General features: G+C 44.1%; 1 protein-coding gene across 11 annotated transcripts in view; it reads left to right on the top strand.

Annotated features, from left to right (window-relative positions):
* The window catches only part of PHACTR1 (phosphatase and actin regulator 1), a 423,459-nt gene that overhangs the window by 397,211 nt on the left and 13,678 nt on the right, over positions 1-12,570 (top strand). For all 11 annotated transcript variants that reach the window (XM_037893144.2, XM_037893141.2, XM_037893146.2 and 8 more), the window contains one exon: positions 10,963-11,103. In XM_037893144.2, coding sequence (XP_037749072.1) covers positions 10,963-11,103 — 141 coding nt within the window. The remainder of the gene's footprint in view (positions 1-10,962; positions 11,104-12,570) is intronic.

Raw genomic sequence — 12,570 nt, 5'->3', positions numbered from 1 at the left:
AATAAAACTGAGAAAGGGCTATAAACAGGATATTTGTTGCAATGTGAAAAAAAAAGTTTTAATTCCAGGCTAATTTTTGGGTCAGTTTGTCTTCTGTCCAACCTGGCTTCTTTCACCCTTAGAAATAATGGCCCAGAGTCTCAGTCTGTGTAAATCAACATAGCTCTATCTTTTCAATGGAGGTATGCCAATTTACAGATGAGGATTTGGCCCACTGAGCTATAATGTTTAAAAAAAAAAATCCTGACAACAAGGCTAAGTACACTTTCACTGCCATCCTGCTATACCGATGTTTGAGGAAAAGAATCAATTCACATTGCACCTACTTCAAGGCAAAGCTTGTGTTAATCTCTGCACAGAAATTGCAAATATCATTTTGCAAGTCTTTCATTCTTGTTGTATTTAGACTGGCAAACATGTACAGGAATCCAGTCCAAATGGTAGTGCTATTTGCTAAACAGACCTGCAAGATAGAAATATTACATACACACACAAATAATTGCCAAAGAATCTGGCTTTCATACACCAACTTGCCCTGTCACTGTACAGTTCCCCGCTACACATCCGCCCTTCAGGAAATGCAGAAGGCAAGAGCAGCTACTTGCACTGAAGAGGTCACCGCTACAAGGACTAAAGTGTTCTGTCTACTGCATTGTTCTCAAACCTTTTTATGCCCAAGATCATTTTTTGAATTTAAGGACAACCCAGAATCTACACTGCCCCTTCCCCGAGTCCCTGCCCCTTCCCCAAAGTCCCGCCCCATTCACTCCACCCCCCCCCACCCTCAATCACTTTCACCAGGCTGGGGTAGGGGTTTGGGAGGGGGTGAGGGCTCTGGGCTGGAGCTGAGGGGTTCGCAGTGTGGGAGGGGGCTCTGGGCTGAGCCTGGGGTAGGGGGTTGGGGTGCAGGAGGGGGTATGGGGTGCTGGCTCTGGGAGGGGGCTCAGGGCTGGGGCTTGGGATGCAGCCTCCCACCAGACAGCACTTACCTCTGGCAGCTCCTGGTCAGCGGTGCAGCATGGCTGCTACTAAGGCAGTCTCCCTGCCTACCCCGGCCCCACGCTACTCCCGGAAGGGGCCAATGTGCCCCTGAGGATCCTGGGCAGGGACGGGTGGCATGTGGCTCCGCACGCTGCCCCTCTCTGCAAGCACCACCCCCGCAGCTTCCATTGGCCACAGCTTCCCGTTCCCGGCCAATGGGAACTGCGGCGGCAGTGCTTGCAAGCAGGAGCAGCATGTGGAGGGAGACCCCCTTCGCCCCCTGCCCCCAGGGATGTGCTGGCTGCTTCCGGGAGCGCCATGGGGCAGGACAGGCAGGGAGCCTGTCTTAGTGGCAGCCCCGCTGTGCAACCAGAGATCGTGATCGATTGGGAGATCCTCGAGGATCGACCGTCGATCGCGATCAACCAGTTGGTGACCACTGGTCTACTGTATAACTGCAACTGTACCTGTGAGCCTGAAGATTTCAGTTACTTGACAGGCAGTTCCTGTTCACACTTGCAAACAATAGCAACAGTTGAGCCTGGTACTGCACACCCTCCGTTCCTATTAAACTAGGTTCTTTGATGCTCATATCTAGACACATTTCTTTTGGCCCTTTTTGGACTTTTGCTAAATAAGGATCTGATCTCATGAGCTCTACACATACTATAATCACACTGAATTTCAGTGGGAGCTTTGTGCATGGAAAGCTCCTGGGATCAAGCCCTAAGTGGATACATGGCTTAGGTTGTTTATCTGTTTTCAATTTGTAAACTAATTGTTCTAGTGACAGCTTCTAATTGTCTGTAATTATACAGAAAGAATGATGGTACTTCACTAATATTGGATTTTCCTGTGATCTACAAATGTACTGTGTCCCTGTAGAGAACAAATGCTCAGAAATCACTAGAGAGAAGGAATGAATAAAGTTTGAAAGTTTACAAATAACAATTAGGAATGCCAAGTACCTGGTGAATTTCAGAAAGATTCCAATTATTCCCCAAGCTCTCACTTTCATGAATATGGCCCAGATATGTCTCTGCATCTTGAGTACCATGGCAGGTTCTCTCTGCCCAGCTGTACTGGAGTCTAATTAGCAAGGAATGTTAAACCTGAGATCGTGGACACAGCTAACTGGTCTTTCCAAATGTTTACTCCACTATACCTGCCTGTTTCCAGGTGGTATTTAATGCACACGCACGCACACACAGCAAATTCGAAGTGAAGAAATATATGCAGAGCTTTATTCAAGTAGCATTGTATGTCTAACAACAACAGGGAAAGACGCTTCTGTAGTTTCCATTCTAAAGTCTCTTAACTGTAAGAACATTAAACAACACAAATTGTTACCCATCTGGTTTTGTGAGACCATCCTGTCTTCAGTGGAACAGTTCCTCTTCGGTGTCCAGGGGCACCTCCAGAAATTCTTCACGTGAACCACGCTCACCCTGCAATGGCTGGGCACCTATCCCACGGGGCTGAGCCCGGTTCCTGGCTCTGGGCATTGCAAATTGGCATACAGGGTCACAATCACCCTCAGGTTTGCCCAGCAGCCACTCCATCCAGGAGCCACTGAGCCAAACCTGCATGGTGTTGTGACCTCACATGCCAGCTTGCAACACCATTTGATTTGGGGGCCCCCCTCTTAAATGGGAGGCCGAAGACAAACTGCCCCTTCCCCCCCCATACCTCTCGGCAAACCTGCTGCCCAACTGGTACTCCTGCCAGTGCTATGCACCGTGCATAATATGTGTGTGGCTGCGAGCACCACTGACAGTGTCCTTGAAAATTTTCTAGGGCTGGCCTTTTGAAACAGCATGATGATGATATATTGAAATATGACGCACTATAAGGACATGAGATTTCACCCCATGGGCAAACTGTTAAAGGTTACGTTTTTAATACAGACATCCAAATGGAGACCTCTTCTCAGCCCAGAAAGGATTGGAAAGGAGCCGTTGATGATTTCACAAGCTTCATTACACAGAAATCCTCAGTGCTATTCAAAGAGCAACTTAGATTTACTGTAAATCTAAAACCTGAAATAAATCTCTCACAGACCTAGATCCAGATCAGGGACAGAGTAACGCATTCCTGAGGAGTGTGTGGAAGTCCTTAAGAATGGATCAATGGTCTGAGGGCACTGTAGATGGATCAAAAACTTCAGAGTAAGCGAAGCACTGGAGAGACAGGGAGAGAGAGTGTGTCAGCAGGAAGCATCAAGGAGTTTCAGGATGGTGAGGGAAGAGAGCAGAGGCTGCAGATGAACATCACAGGGGTTGTTGGGGAGTCTGTACAGATTGTTTGCGCCTCCTTCTTTCCTATGGCAACTTAAAATGCAACAGTTGTTTCCTGTATGGCTCAAATGCTGATAGCCTAACCCACAGAAAGTTCAGTTTGGTTTTGTAAACTGGTTTTTTGCCTGTGTTGTCCTGGCAGACTAATTCCAGCTTGTGGATTTCTCTATATACATACATCTCCATCTAGTTATTTACATAGCGCTCATCACTGTGCGGGCTTTCTTGGCCCTGGAGAGTGTGAATACATTGCCCAGCTGTCATGCCTCAGCCTTCCCTGCAGCGTCTTACTGAAAACAGGGCCAAAACTACATGTTCTTCGTCAGGTGGCCTCTGCACATTCCCACTCTTGGAATTAACTGACAGTGCATCTTGAATGAGCAGAATCTTCTGTTAACCTTGCAGCTCCAAATGTCAGGGTCTGGCACACAAACTGCCTTCGTTCCTTCCAACCATGGTAGCAGATGGACCAGGAGCCTTGCCAGGTCTTTGGATTATTCCCTGTGCAGCAGCCTTCAATTAGATTTTAATTCGTTTTACATTATTCTTTTCTTTTCTTGTTTTTTTTAACTAAGGATCTGATGTGTCAGACTTAACGACAGCAAAGAAACCAGGGTCCAAGAGGGGTGCCCCTTGCCCTGCCGTTTTTCTAAACCCTCTCTTTTGTAAATTTAGAAATGGCATGCCTGGTTTCAGAGTTCTGGGATCACTTTCTAGGAGTAAGATTAGCCTGCCAGCTCGAGATGGTTTATTAGTGTCTGCAGTAAATACCTGGCTAATCCATCATCTGGACAGACAATTTTTAAAAAATCAGATAAGCTATACCAGTTGCATCCTGCAGGTTCCCATCCTGCCAGATACATCCAGGTTGGTGGCGGTGGCTGCTGTTCAAAGAGCAAGAAGAAGTAAAGTCCGCAATTTGGTAACGCCATATGACAGTCTCTTTTTTAAGCAAGCCAGCTCATCGCACCAGCCAGAGAGCATAATGCTGCTTGACAAACTCCCCAGATGCGCAGAGACCACTTGAAGAAGAACGAAGTTTACTCATCTGTAACAGGAGTTCTTCAAGATGGACTCTGCACAGTCGCACTCCCCTGCCCACTTCCCCGTCTTCCCCAGAATCCTAATTTTAGTTTTGTACCTGAGGGGGGTAATGAAAAGAACTGAGGTGATTCGCACACCGTGCACCCACGGTATGGCCCTGCCCCCCAACCATTCAGAGCCACGAGGAAGGGGGCACTCCAACAGACACTGCTACTAGAAGCTACCCCAGTATGACCAGTGCCACTGGTATATCCAAAGTGTGTGACCCTGCAGAGTCCATCTTGAAGAGTTCTGATTACAGGTGAGTAACCTTCCTTTAGAGGTTCTGAGCCATCGGGAAACGCTGCAAGGAATTTATCGTCTGTTAGCGGTGCATGCATTTTCATGGAAACTGGGGTGGATAGTGTGAGAGTAAACACCCCATTAGAACTTCCATAGAACCCTAAGGAGATAATGATTAAGTGATGGGCTACAGCAACATCTTAGGGCTTGTCGCCTGTGGGGAAAAGCCCATAATAGCTAGTACAGAAGAGCTATTCTGCACTAGCTTCCCCTGTGAACACTCTTACTCCGCACTAACAATTCCTTGGTTGATATTGGTTTATCCACCTTGGAAGTGGATTAAGCTAAACCCCACAAAGGCACTCTTAGTGCAGAGTAAGAGTGTACACATGGGGAGCTAGTGCAGAATAGCTATTGCACTTTAAATTCACATCCTTGCTATTTCGCACTGACTTCCCCATGAATTCCTTGTAGAGCCAAGCCCTCAGCTGCTGTTACACTAGAAATACAGAGCAAGTTCAGCATTTAGTTGCATACCCAGTAACATCCCCAGGACAGATTGCTGAACACTATGTTATTCTCTGCTGTACAGGGGATCGGTGGTTTGGTTTGCCAACCTGAGGAGACAGCACTTTATTTTGTTTTAGCTTGCAAACGGGGTTGTTACCAAAGGTTGCAATTAGCTGCTGTTTTATCTCCAGTGTCCCTGACAACACTGAAAGAAATCCCCTTCTTCCCCTGCCCCCTCCCCCCTTCCATACAGAGGGCTGGTTCTGATCTCATTTACACTGATGGAACTCTATTGACTTCAGGGGCGTTCCTCCTGATTTCCCTAATGTGAGATCAATATCCAGCCCAAGAGATTACATTCCCCAACTCCCCAGTATTCACACACAGGCCCCCCCTGTATACACCCAGAAGGAGGAAAAGATACATGCATATCTCATTGCCATCACAGATGGGAGCAACGAGAATTCCCTCTGCTTAAAAAATGCTCATTCCAGATATTGACAGTGAAACCTGTGCTAGTGAACACCAGCTTTTTTAGGAAACTTCCCGTCCTAAAACACTGCCCCAAAGCATCCCTAAGCCCACGGGGAGAGAGCTTAGCTTCATTAAAGTCTGTAGCAAAACATTCATTGACTTGATGAAGCCAGGGCTTCATCCACTGGGTACAATTCTTCTCCATCTTTATGAGTAGACCACCTTCATTAAGCAACCAGTTGTGTCAGACTCTTGACTGAATGCTTGAAGCAAGTTTCCCTTTTTTTATAATGGTGATGTATCCCACCTGACCATTATGAGGAGGCAGTCATCCGTTTTACTAGTTGTCCACTAAGTAGGTACTTTTGACCCAAGATACTGCAGCTCAGGAGATAGAAACTAAATTCCCAGCAAAGGTCTCAAAGCAAATAACCTGAATGTCCTTGCCAAGAACAAACGCTGAAGTGGTATGTGCTGTTTTTCTGCTTAAGGACCCAGCCCTGCAACGTACTGAGCATCCTGAACTGCCACTGAGATCAGTAGGATTTGAGGGTTCTCTGCACCTTGGAGAATCACACCCACTGGGAGCTGAGGATGCTTAGCAGGGTACAAGAGGTGCTCATCCTGTGCAGTATTGGGCCCTAAGAGAGACTGTAAATAACAGGACGTAATCGAAATAGAACGAAAACGAATTGCTAACAGATCAGTATGTTAACTATGTAAATAACCGCCTTATTTATTGCAGTCTATCTAAAGCACACACGTTCTTTGTAGTAGTCTCTTCTTTTATTTATTATTATCAGATCCTTATTTGGTTTAACGTACTGAGTATTTAGTGTGTGTAAATATGATTTTTATTATAAAAATTATATATATGTGTGTATGTATAATTATCAATATTCTTTGTATGACCATAGCACGTACAAGCCCTACTCCTAAGCTGTTCAAGCCTTTGTTGCAATTTTGAGCTAACACACCGTAATGAAATAAACTTCAAAGTTCCATGGCATGGAAGCCGCTTGGCACCTGTGCCTCCTTGACATGTGAGAAGCACCACCCACCCATATACCCACGCACTAGCTTGGCACTGTATGCCATGGTGCATCAAACGGCATCCTCGTGTCTGCCTGCTGCAGGGAAAATAAGCAAATAATTTAGTATGGCAACACCGCCCAAATATTAAATCAGGTTAAAAGGGCAAGGAGCTATGAAAGAAAAACAAGTGTATAAAAAAAGCCTTCCCTCCCCCCAAAAGGACTGCAGTAATTTATCAGTCAAAATCTGTAAAAATTGACTTCAGTGTTTCCTTTGAATCCATCTTTTAAAAACTGTATTTAGTTGACACGCTTTCATCTTTTGATCAAATGTCATCCCCTACTATATAAATAGGGCATTAAATACCAAAGAAAAAATCTCTACTTTTAAATAACGACCAAGGTCTGTCATGAACTGACAAGAGCTCAGAAATGAAGAGACACACTGACACTTCCTTAATTCATGTCATAGGGAAAAGAGGCACGTTGACTCAAATAAAAGATGGAGTGTCAAACTTATCTTTGAATGTCCTTGCTTTTCGTTCCTGCCGTGATATTATTTAAATGTAGGGGTGGTTTGGGGATTTTCTTAGTGGCTCATTTGCGGGTTAGATAAAAATTTAGAGGAGAAATAATCATGTTTAACCTGCTGCAGAGTTGCCTGAACAGCAATGTTGTAATGTTAACAGAGTTGACAGCATTTGTTTCTCTATTATTTTCACATGCACGGAACCCCTAACACATAATTCACAATTATATTTGATGTGAGGTGTAATACACAGAGAGAAGGACCATCTACGAGATAAAAATAACCACAGTTACAGCCCAAACATGTTTTGTTTTCCTTGCTTTTGAGGACAGAAAAAAAACATGTTCGAGAACCATGCATTAACCCTGATATAGCCTATAAATGGCTCCTTACCATGTTTTGCAGGTGGTGGTTTTGCTTTTTCTGCCCTGCTAAGTAATGAGAGAGTGTGTTTATAACATAATCATGTTTCAGCCAACCTTATTGGTTGTTGGTTATCTCTGTAGTGTGGAGAGAACCACAGAGACAGTTGTACTTTATACACTTGACTGACAAAGTACTGTATATCCCAAAGATAGTTTTGTATTATTGCCTGGAACAAATAGTTCACAAAAGTAGCGAAAAATATTGTACAAGCCGAGGTGCACTGTTGTTTTCAAAAACCAAGATGGCTTGCAATGTTATTAGCAGAGTTTAACAAAGCCCCGCTTTGACATCACAATGTGCATTTTCCCCGCCCAACCCAGCATGCTCAGTGTCTGCTGTTTTTCCTGAGCGTGGGATTGGGCATAGGCAGTAGCTACTGTTCTCAGGCCACTGTTAGTACAGTTTGCGTAAAAGTGATTGAAATTGTTTTAGTGAAATACACACCACAAAATCCTCCCATAAAACTCTGACTTCATATCAAAACATGGTGTGAGAGAGAACAGCTGCTTTTAGGATCTCTGCAATTTCAGCTGCATCAGCAATATTCTGCAAATAGTAATCTTTCTTTTTTCTGTTGTAATAAGAAATTTTGGCTGCATCAGCAATATTCTGCAATCAGCTTCTTCCCTGTTAAATCAGCCTTGCAGAAAATTATTTTCATCCATACAGTAGCAGCAGCAAACATAGGAATTTGCCCCATTCACCTCAGCGATGTGTGAACACCAAAGCCTAATTGTCACCATTGAAATGGTATCACCATTAAGTATGGGCTTTTTTTAATCTTTGTTTCTTTAAAAAGCTTAGGAAATGTAACATTAAGGAAAAACTGTTAGTGCACCATTGGAGTTGCACAGAAATCACAAAGGGTAAATTTTCAAACCATCTAAGTGATTTTCAAAAACAATTTAGGCACTTAGGAGCCTAAAGCTCATTGAAAGTCACTAGAATTTCGGCGGGGAGGTATGTGCAGCCCAGGTCCTCAAAGAAATTTAGGCACCTAACTCGTATCAGTTGACGGCCTAAATACCTTTGAGGATCTGGGCCTCAGTCAGTTTTGAATATGGGGCTTAGGCTCCTAAGTCACTTAGGCATTTTTGAAGATGTTGCCCTTCGGCTTATTTGAAACTTTTAATCAAAATTAAGAAATGCAAAAATTAAGATTATCCCAGCACTATTAGCTCAGCTATGTTGCACATGTGTAGTATTTACCATTTCTGTTTTTCTAGTTAACTGGGTAGCATTATATGTTACGTATATAAAATGTTGAATGGCTTACTCAATCCATTTTCCATTTTAATGTAGCATTTTGAGGTGGTGTAGAATGCCTTCATAATGTTGATTAATTTTGTTGGAATTCCGTATTGTTTCACAATTTTCCACATTGTTTCTCCATTTACACTGTCGAATGCCTTTTGAAAGTCCACAAAATTGATGGCAAGACTGCCTTGGAATTTAACTGTGGTCTCAATAATCCGTCTCAGGGAGAAAATAGCATCTGTGCACGATATCCCTTGTCTACATCCAGATTGTTGTTCACGTAGGATGGCATCCATCTTTCCTTTCATTCTGTTCAGGAAGACTGCTGCTAATACTTTTCCTGTGACAGATAGAAGTGTTACTCCCCTCCAATTTGAACAATTATTTAGATCACCTTTCTTTGGTAACTTGATTATGATACCGAGGGTCCATTCTTCCGGCACGTTCTCCTCCATCATATTTTGTTGCATTTCATCACAAATGTCTGAGAAGAATATTGGGAATAACCTATAGAGATAGGAAGACGAATGAAGAAGTCAGGAAAATTACTGGACAAGGCACCCTCTCACAGATAATCTACAAAAGAAGAGATCAGTGGCTGGGACATGTGCTGAGAATGGAAAAAGAACACTTACCAAATACCAACCTTGAATGGAAGCCAGAAAACGCAAGAAGAAAGAAAGGAAGACTGCGAATAACGAACAGTTCTGAACAACATCAAGCACCTCAACATGAAATGGGAAGATTTGGAGAGAAGGGCATTGACAGGCAAGGATGGCAAATGTGGGTAGCCCAATGGGCAGCAAAACACAGGGTGGACTAAGGTCTGAGGTAATATAGAATGTATTTTGTGCCATAAAGCTTATCATTGGGCAACATGGCCAAGTTAAAATTGCTATTGGAACTTTAATTTTTGCAGTTTCTTACATACTGTGAGTTTAACTGTTCAGCTATAATGTTGGATTAATGCAACTGTTTGCATTGAATATGTATATATAGTCTCTTCTTTAGAAAAGTACATATAATTCCAATTGACAGTAATGGCAATTCTGTGCATTCAGAGAGAATAAATCCCTTACAGCCAAATTCTGCCCTTGGGTACATGACTACAGTATGTGTGGACTATGGGCATATTATTTCTGATTTGTGTTTTTAAGCATGGTTGGCCTACATTTCTGCAGAACTCAGAAAAATTGCTTTGGAACAATGAAGATGGTTTCTTGACATGATGCAATACGTGCCTGAACATTTTTGCTTGTACTCAATATAATCTTTAAAAAAATCCAATATGCTGTGACAAAAAATCAAACTAAAGCATAAAGTGAAAAGCTTAATGAGCAAAAGCCATCCTGCCTTCCTTTCCCTGAGGTATTACAATGGTAAGTAATGGTGCTTTGTCACCTTTAGATCATAATTCGGAAAGGGACAGGCTCACTTCCTCAGCCTGCAGCCTCCGGTACAGCAGAAGAGCACACATCACAACCCAGGAGTGGGCGTGGGGGTGGGGAGGTGCTAGGGTGACCAAATAACAAGTGTCAAAAATTGGGACACTTTTTTTTTTTGGGGGGGGGGGAAATATAGTTACCTATGTCAGACAAAGCCCCTTATACTGCAACAGTGCCGATAATATCAGACGTCTGGTCTCCCTAGGAGGTGCGTGAAGGTGGCTAGTCACCTTTGTGCTCTCCTGATCTTCCTATGCCTGTTGTGCACTGGGCCAGTCTCTGGTATTAGCTTGACTTCTGCTGGGTATCAACAGCAGCCAGGGATCAGTGAAGCATAGGGACGTTCCAGCCCCACTCCCTCCCCAACCTACTGCCCCTACTCCAGCCGTAGGGGGGATGGCATATAAGTTGCTATGCCGACTCTGTGCCACTGAGGGATCCTCCTGCAACCAGCTACTCCAACTCTAGGGCCTTTTTGCACCCTCATATCTGGTATTCAGAAGGCAAAACAGTGGCTTGTCTTCCAGCCAGTGACTATGCAGAAGATAATTAAAACTAATGAAGCTGGCCGTGTTACCATTGGGACCTGCTATGATCATTCTGCCTGTAAAATAACTCAATGAATAGCACTGGCGAGTGGGGAGGAATTAAGTTGTGATGCCCTTTCTCCCCCGTACCTGCAGCTGAGCCAAAGGCCCACAGTGGAAGAGCTGCGTGAGAAAAAGATCCTCATCCGCTTCAGTGACTACGTGGAAGTGGCAGATGCTCAGGACTATGACAGGAGGGCGGACAAACCCTGGACGCGACTCTCAGCCGCCGACAAAGTAAGCCCAGTGAGCTTAGGATGGGATAGGAGCTGTGTGTTGATCACAAGGTTCTGTAATGCTTGTGTGACATGACACTGCGAACAAGGGCCTAACCTCAATTCAGTCTCCTTCCAAAGGTGTACAGGGGAAAGGCTAGAATGCCTGGTCTACCCACAGATTTTGTATCTGCATAGCTATGCTGGTTAGGAATGTGATTGTAATTAATATAGTTATGCCAGAACATTCCCTCGTGAGGATGCAGATCTACCTATACAAAGGTGCTTTATATCAGTATAACTTATTCCCCTTCCTATACAGGAATAAACTATACTGGTGTAACCTCTTTTATCCCATCATATATCTGCATCAACACTAGAGGGATTGTACTGCTTTATCTATACCTGTATAGTTAAAATAGTACGACTTTTGTATGTAGACAAGGGCTAAGAGCGGCTGGCTGGAAGGTAGAGGGTAAAATGCCTTTGGGAGGGTACTGACCATCCAGGGTTGCAGGGCTGTGTTGAACTCGGAGCTGATGAGTTTTCTGTTCCTTTTCTGCTTATGTTAATTTATTTTGTTTTCTTGTTGGAAACGTTGAGCCTCATTTGCCAATCCCAGTAAACCAGGACTAATTCCCAGTGAAATCAATGGAGTTACACTGGTGTAAAATCAGCATTAGAGGGGAAGCAGGCCCTGTGAGGAAGAGACCTTGCTGACTGCCCTTGTATTTGTGCATGTGTGTCGGTTGGTTGCGCTGAGTAATTCTACCACTTTATGGGTGGGGTGCTCCTACAAGCAAGGTTGCGCATGATACCGGGAGACAGAATTAATGAACCAGTACCTCAGTGGCACTCACCAAAGCTGTAATCGCATAATTAATTAATCCTTGGGTGCAAAATGTCAATGGATAAAATTGTCAAAAGCACCTATCCAGTAGAAAGCCATTGGGACTCATTTGCTTTCAGGACCGGCTCTGGGCACCAGCAAAGCAAGCACCTGCTTGGGGTGGCACAAGTCCAGGGGCGGCGTTCCGGCCACCCGTTTTTTTTTTTTGCTTGGGCAATTGCGCTCTCGAAGCTTGCGGCGGCAAATTTTTTGCTTGGGGCAGCAAAAAACCTAGAGCCGGTCCTGTTTGCTTTTGGAAATTTTACCCAGTATCTTTATCTTAAGGCAGGAGGGATAGAACATGATTTTGGATCACCTGAAGATTGCCCTGTTCTGTTCATTCCCTTTGAAGAATCTGGCATTGGCCACTGTCAAAGACAGGATACTGGGCTAGATGGACCATTGGTCTGACCCAGTATGGCTGTTCTTATGTTATGTTCTTTCCTGCTCCCCAAAGGTTTTTTAACCACCTAATTATTGTCTTGTGTGTCATATATATTGAGAAAAGCAGTTCTCTGTATCAAGTGCACCTTCTTTTGAGTGTTAGTGGAGTTCGGCACATCAGTTATGCCGATATTCTACCACCACGTTGAGTCTGTG

The sequence above is a fragment of the Chelonia mydas genome, chromosome 2 (genome assembly GCF_015237465.2).
Source record: "Chelonia mydas isolate rCheMyd1 chromosome 2, rCheMyd1.pri.v2, whole genome shotgun sequence".
Classification (NCBI taxonomy): Eukaryota; Metazoa; Chordata; order Testudines; family Cheloniidae; genus Chelonia; species Chelonia mydas.
Note: the sequence above shows the minus strand (reverse complement) of the source record. Positions and strands in the feature narration are given on the sequence as shown.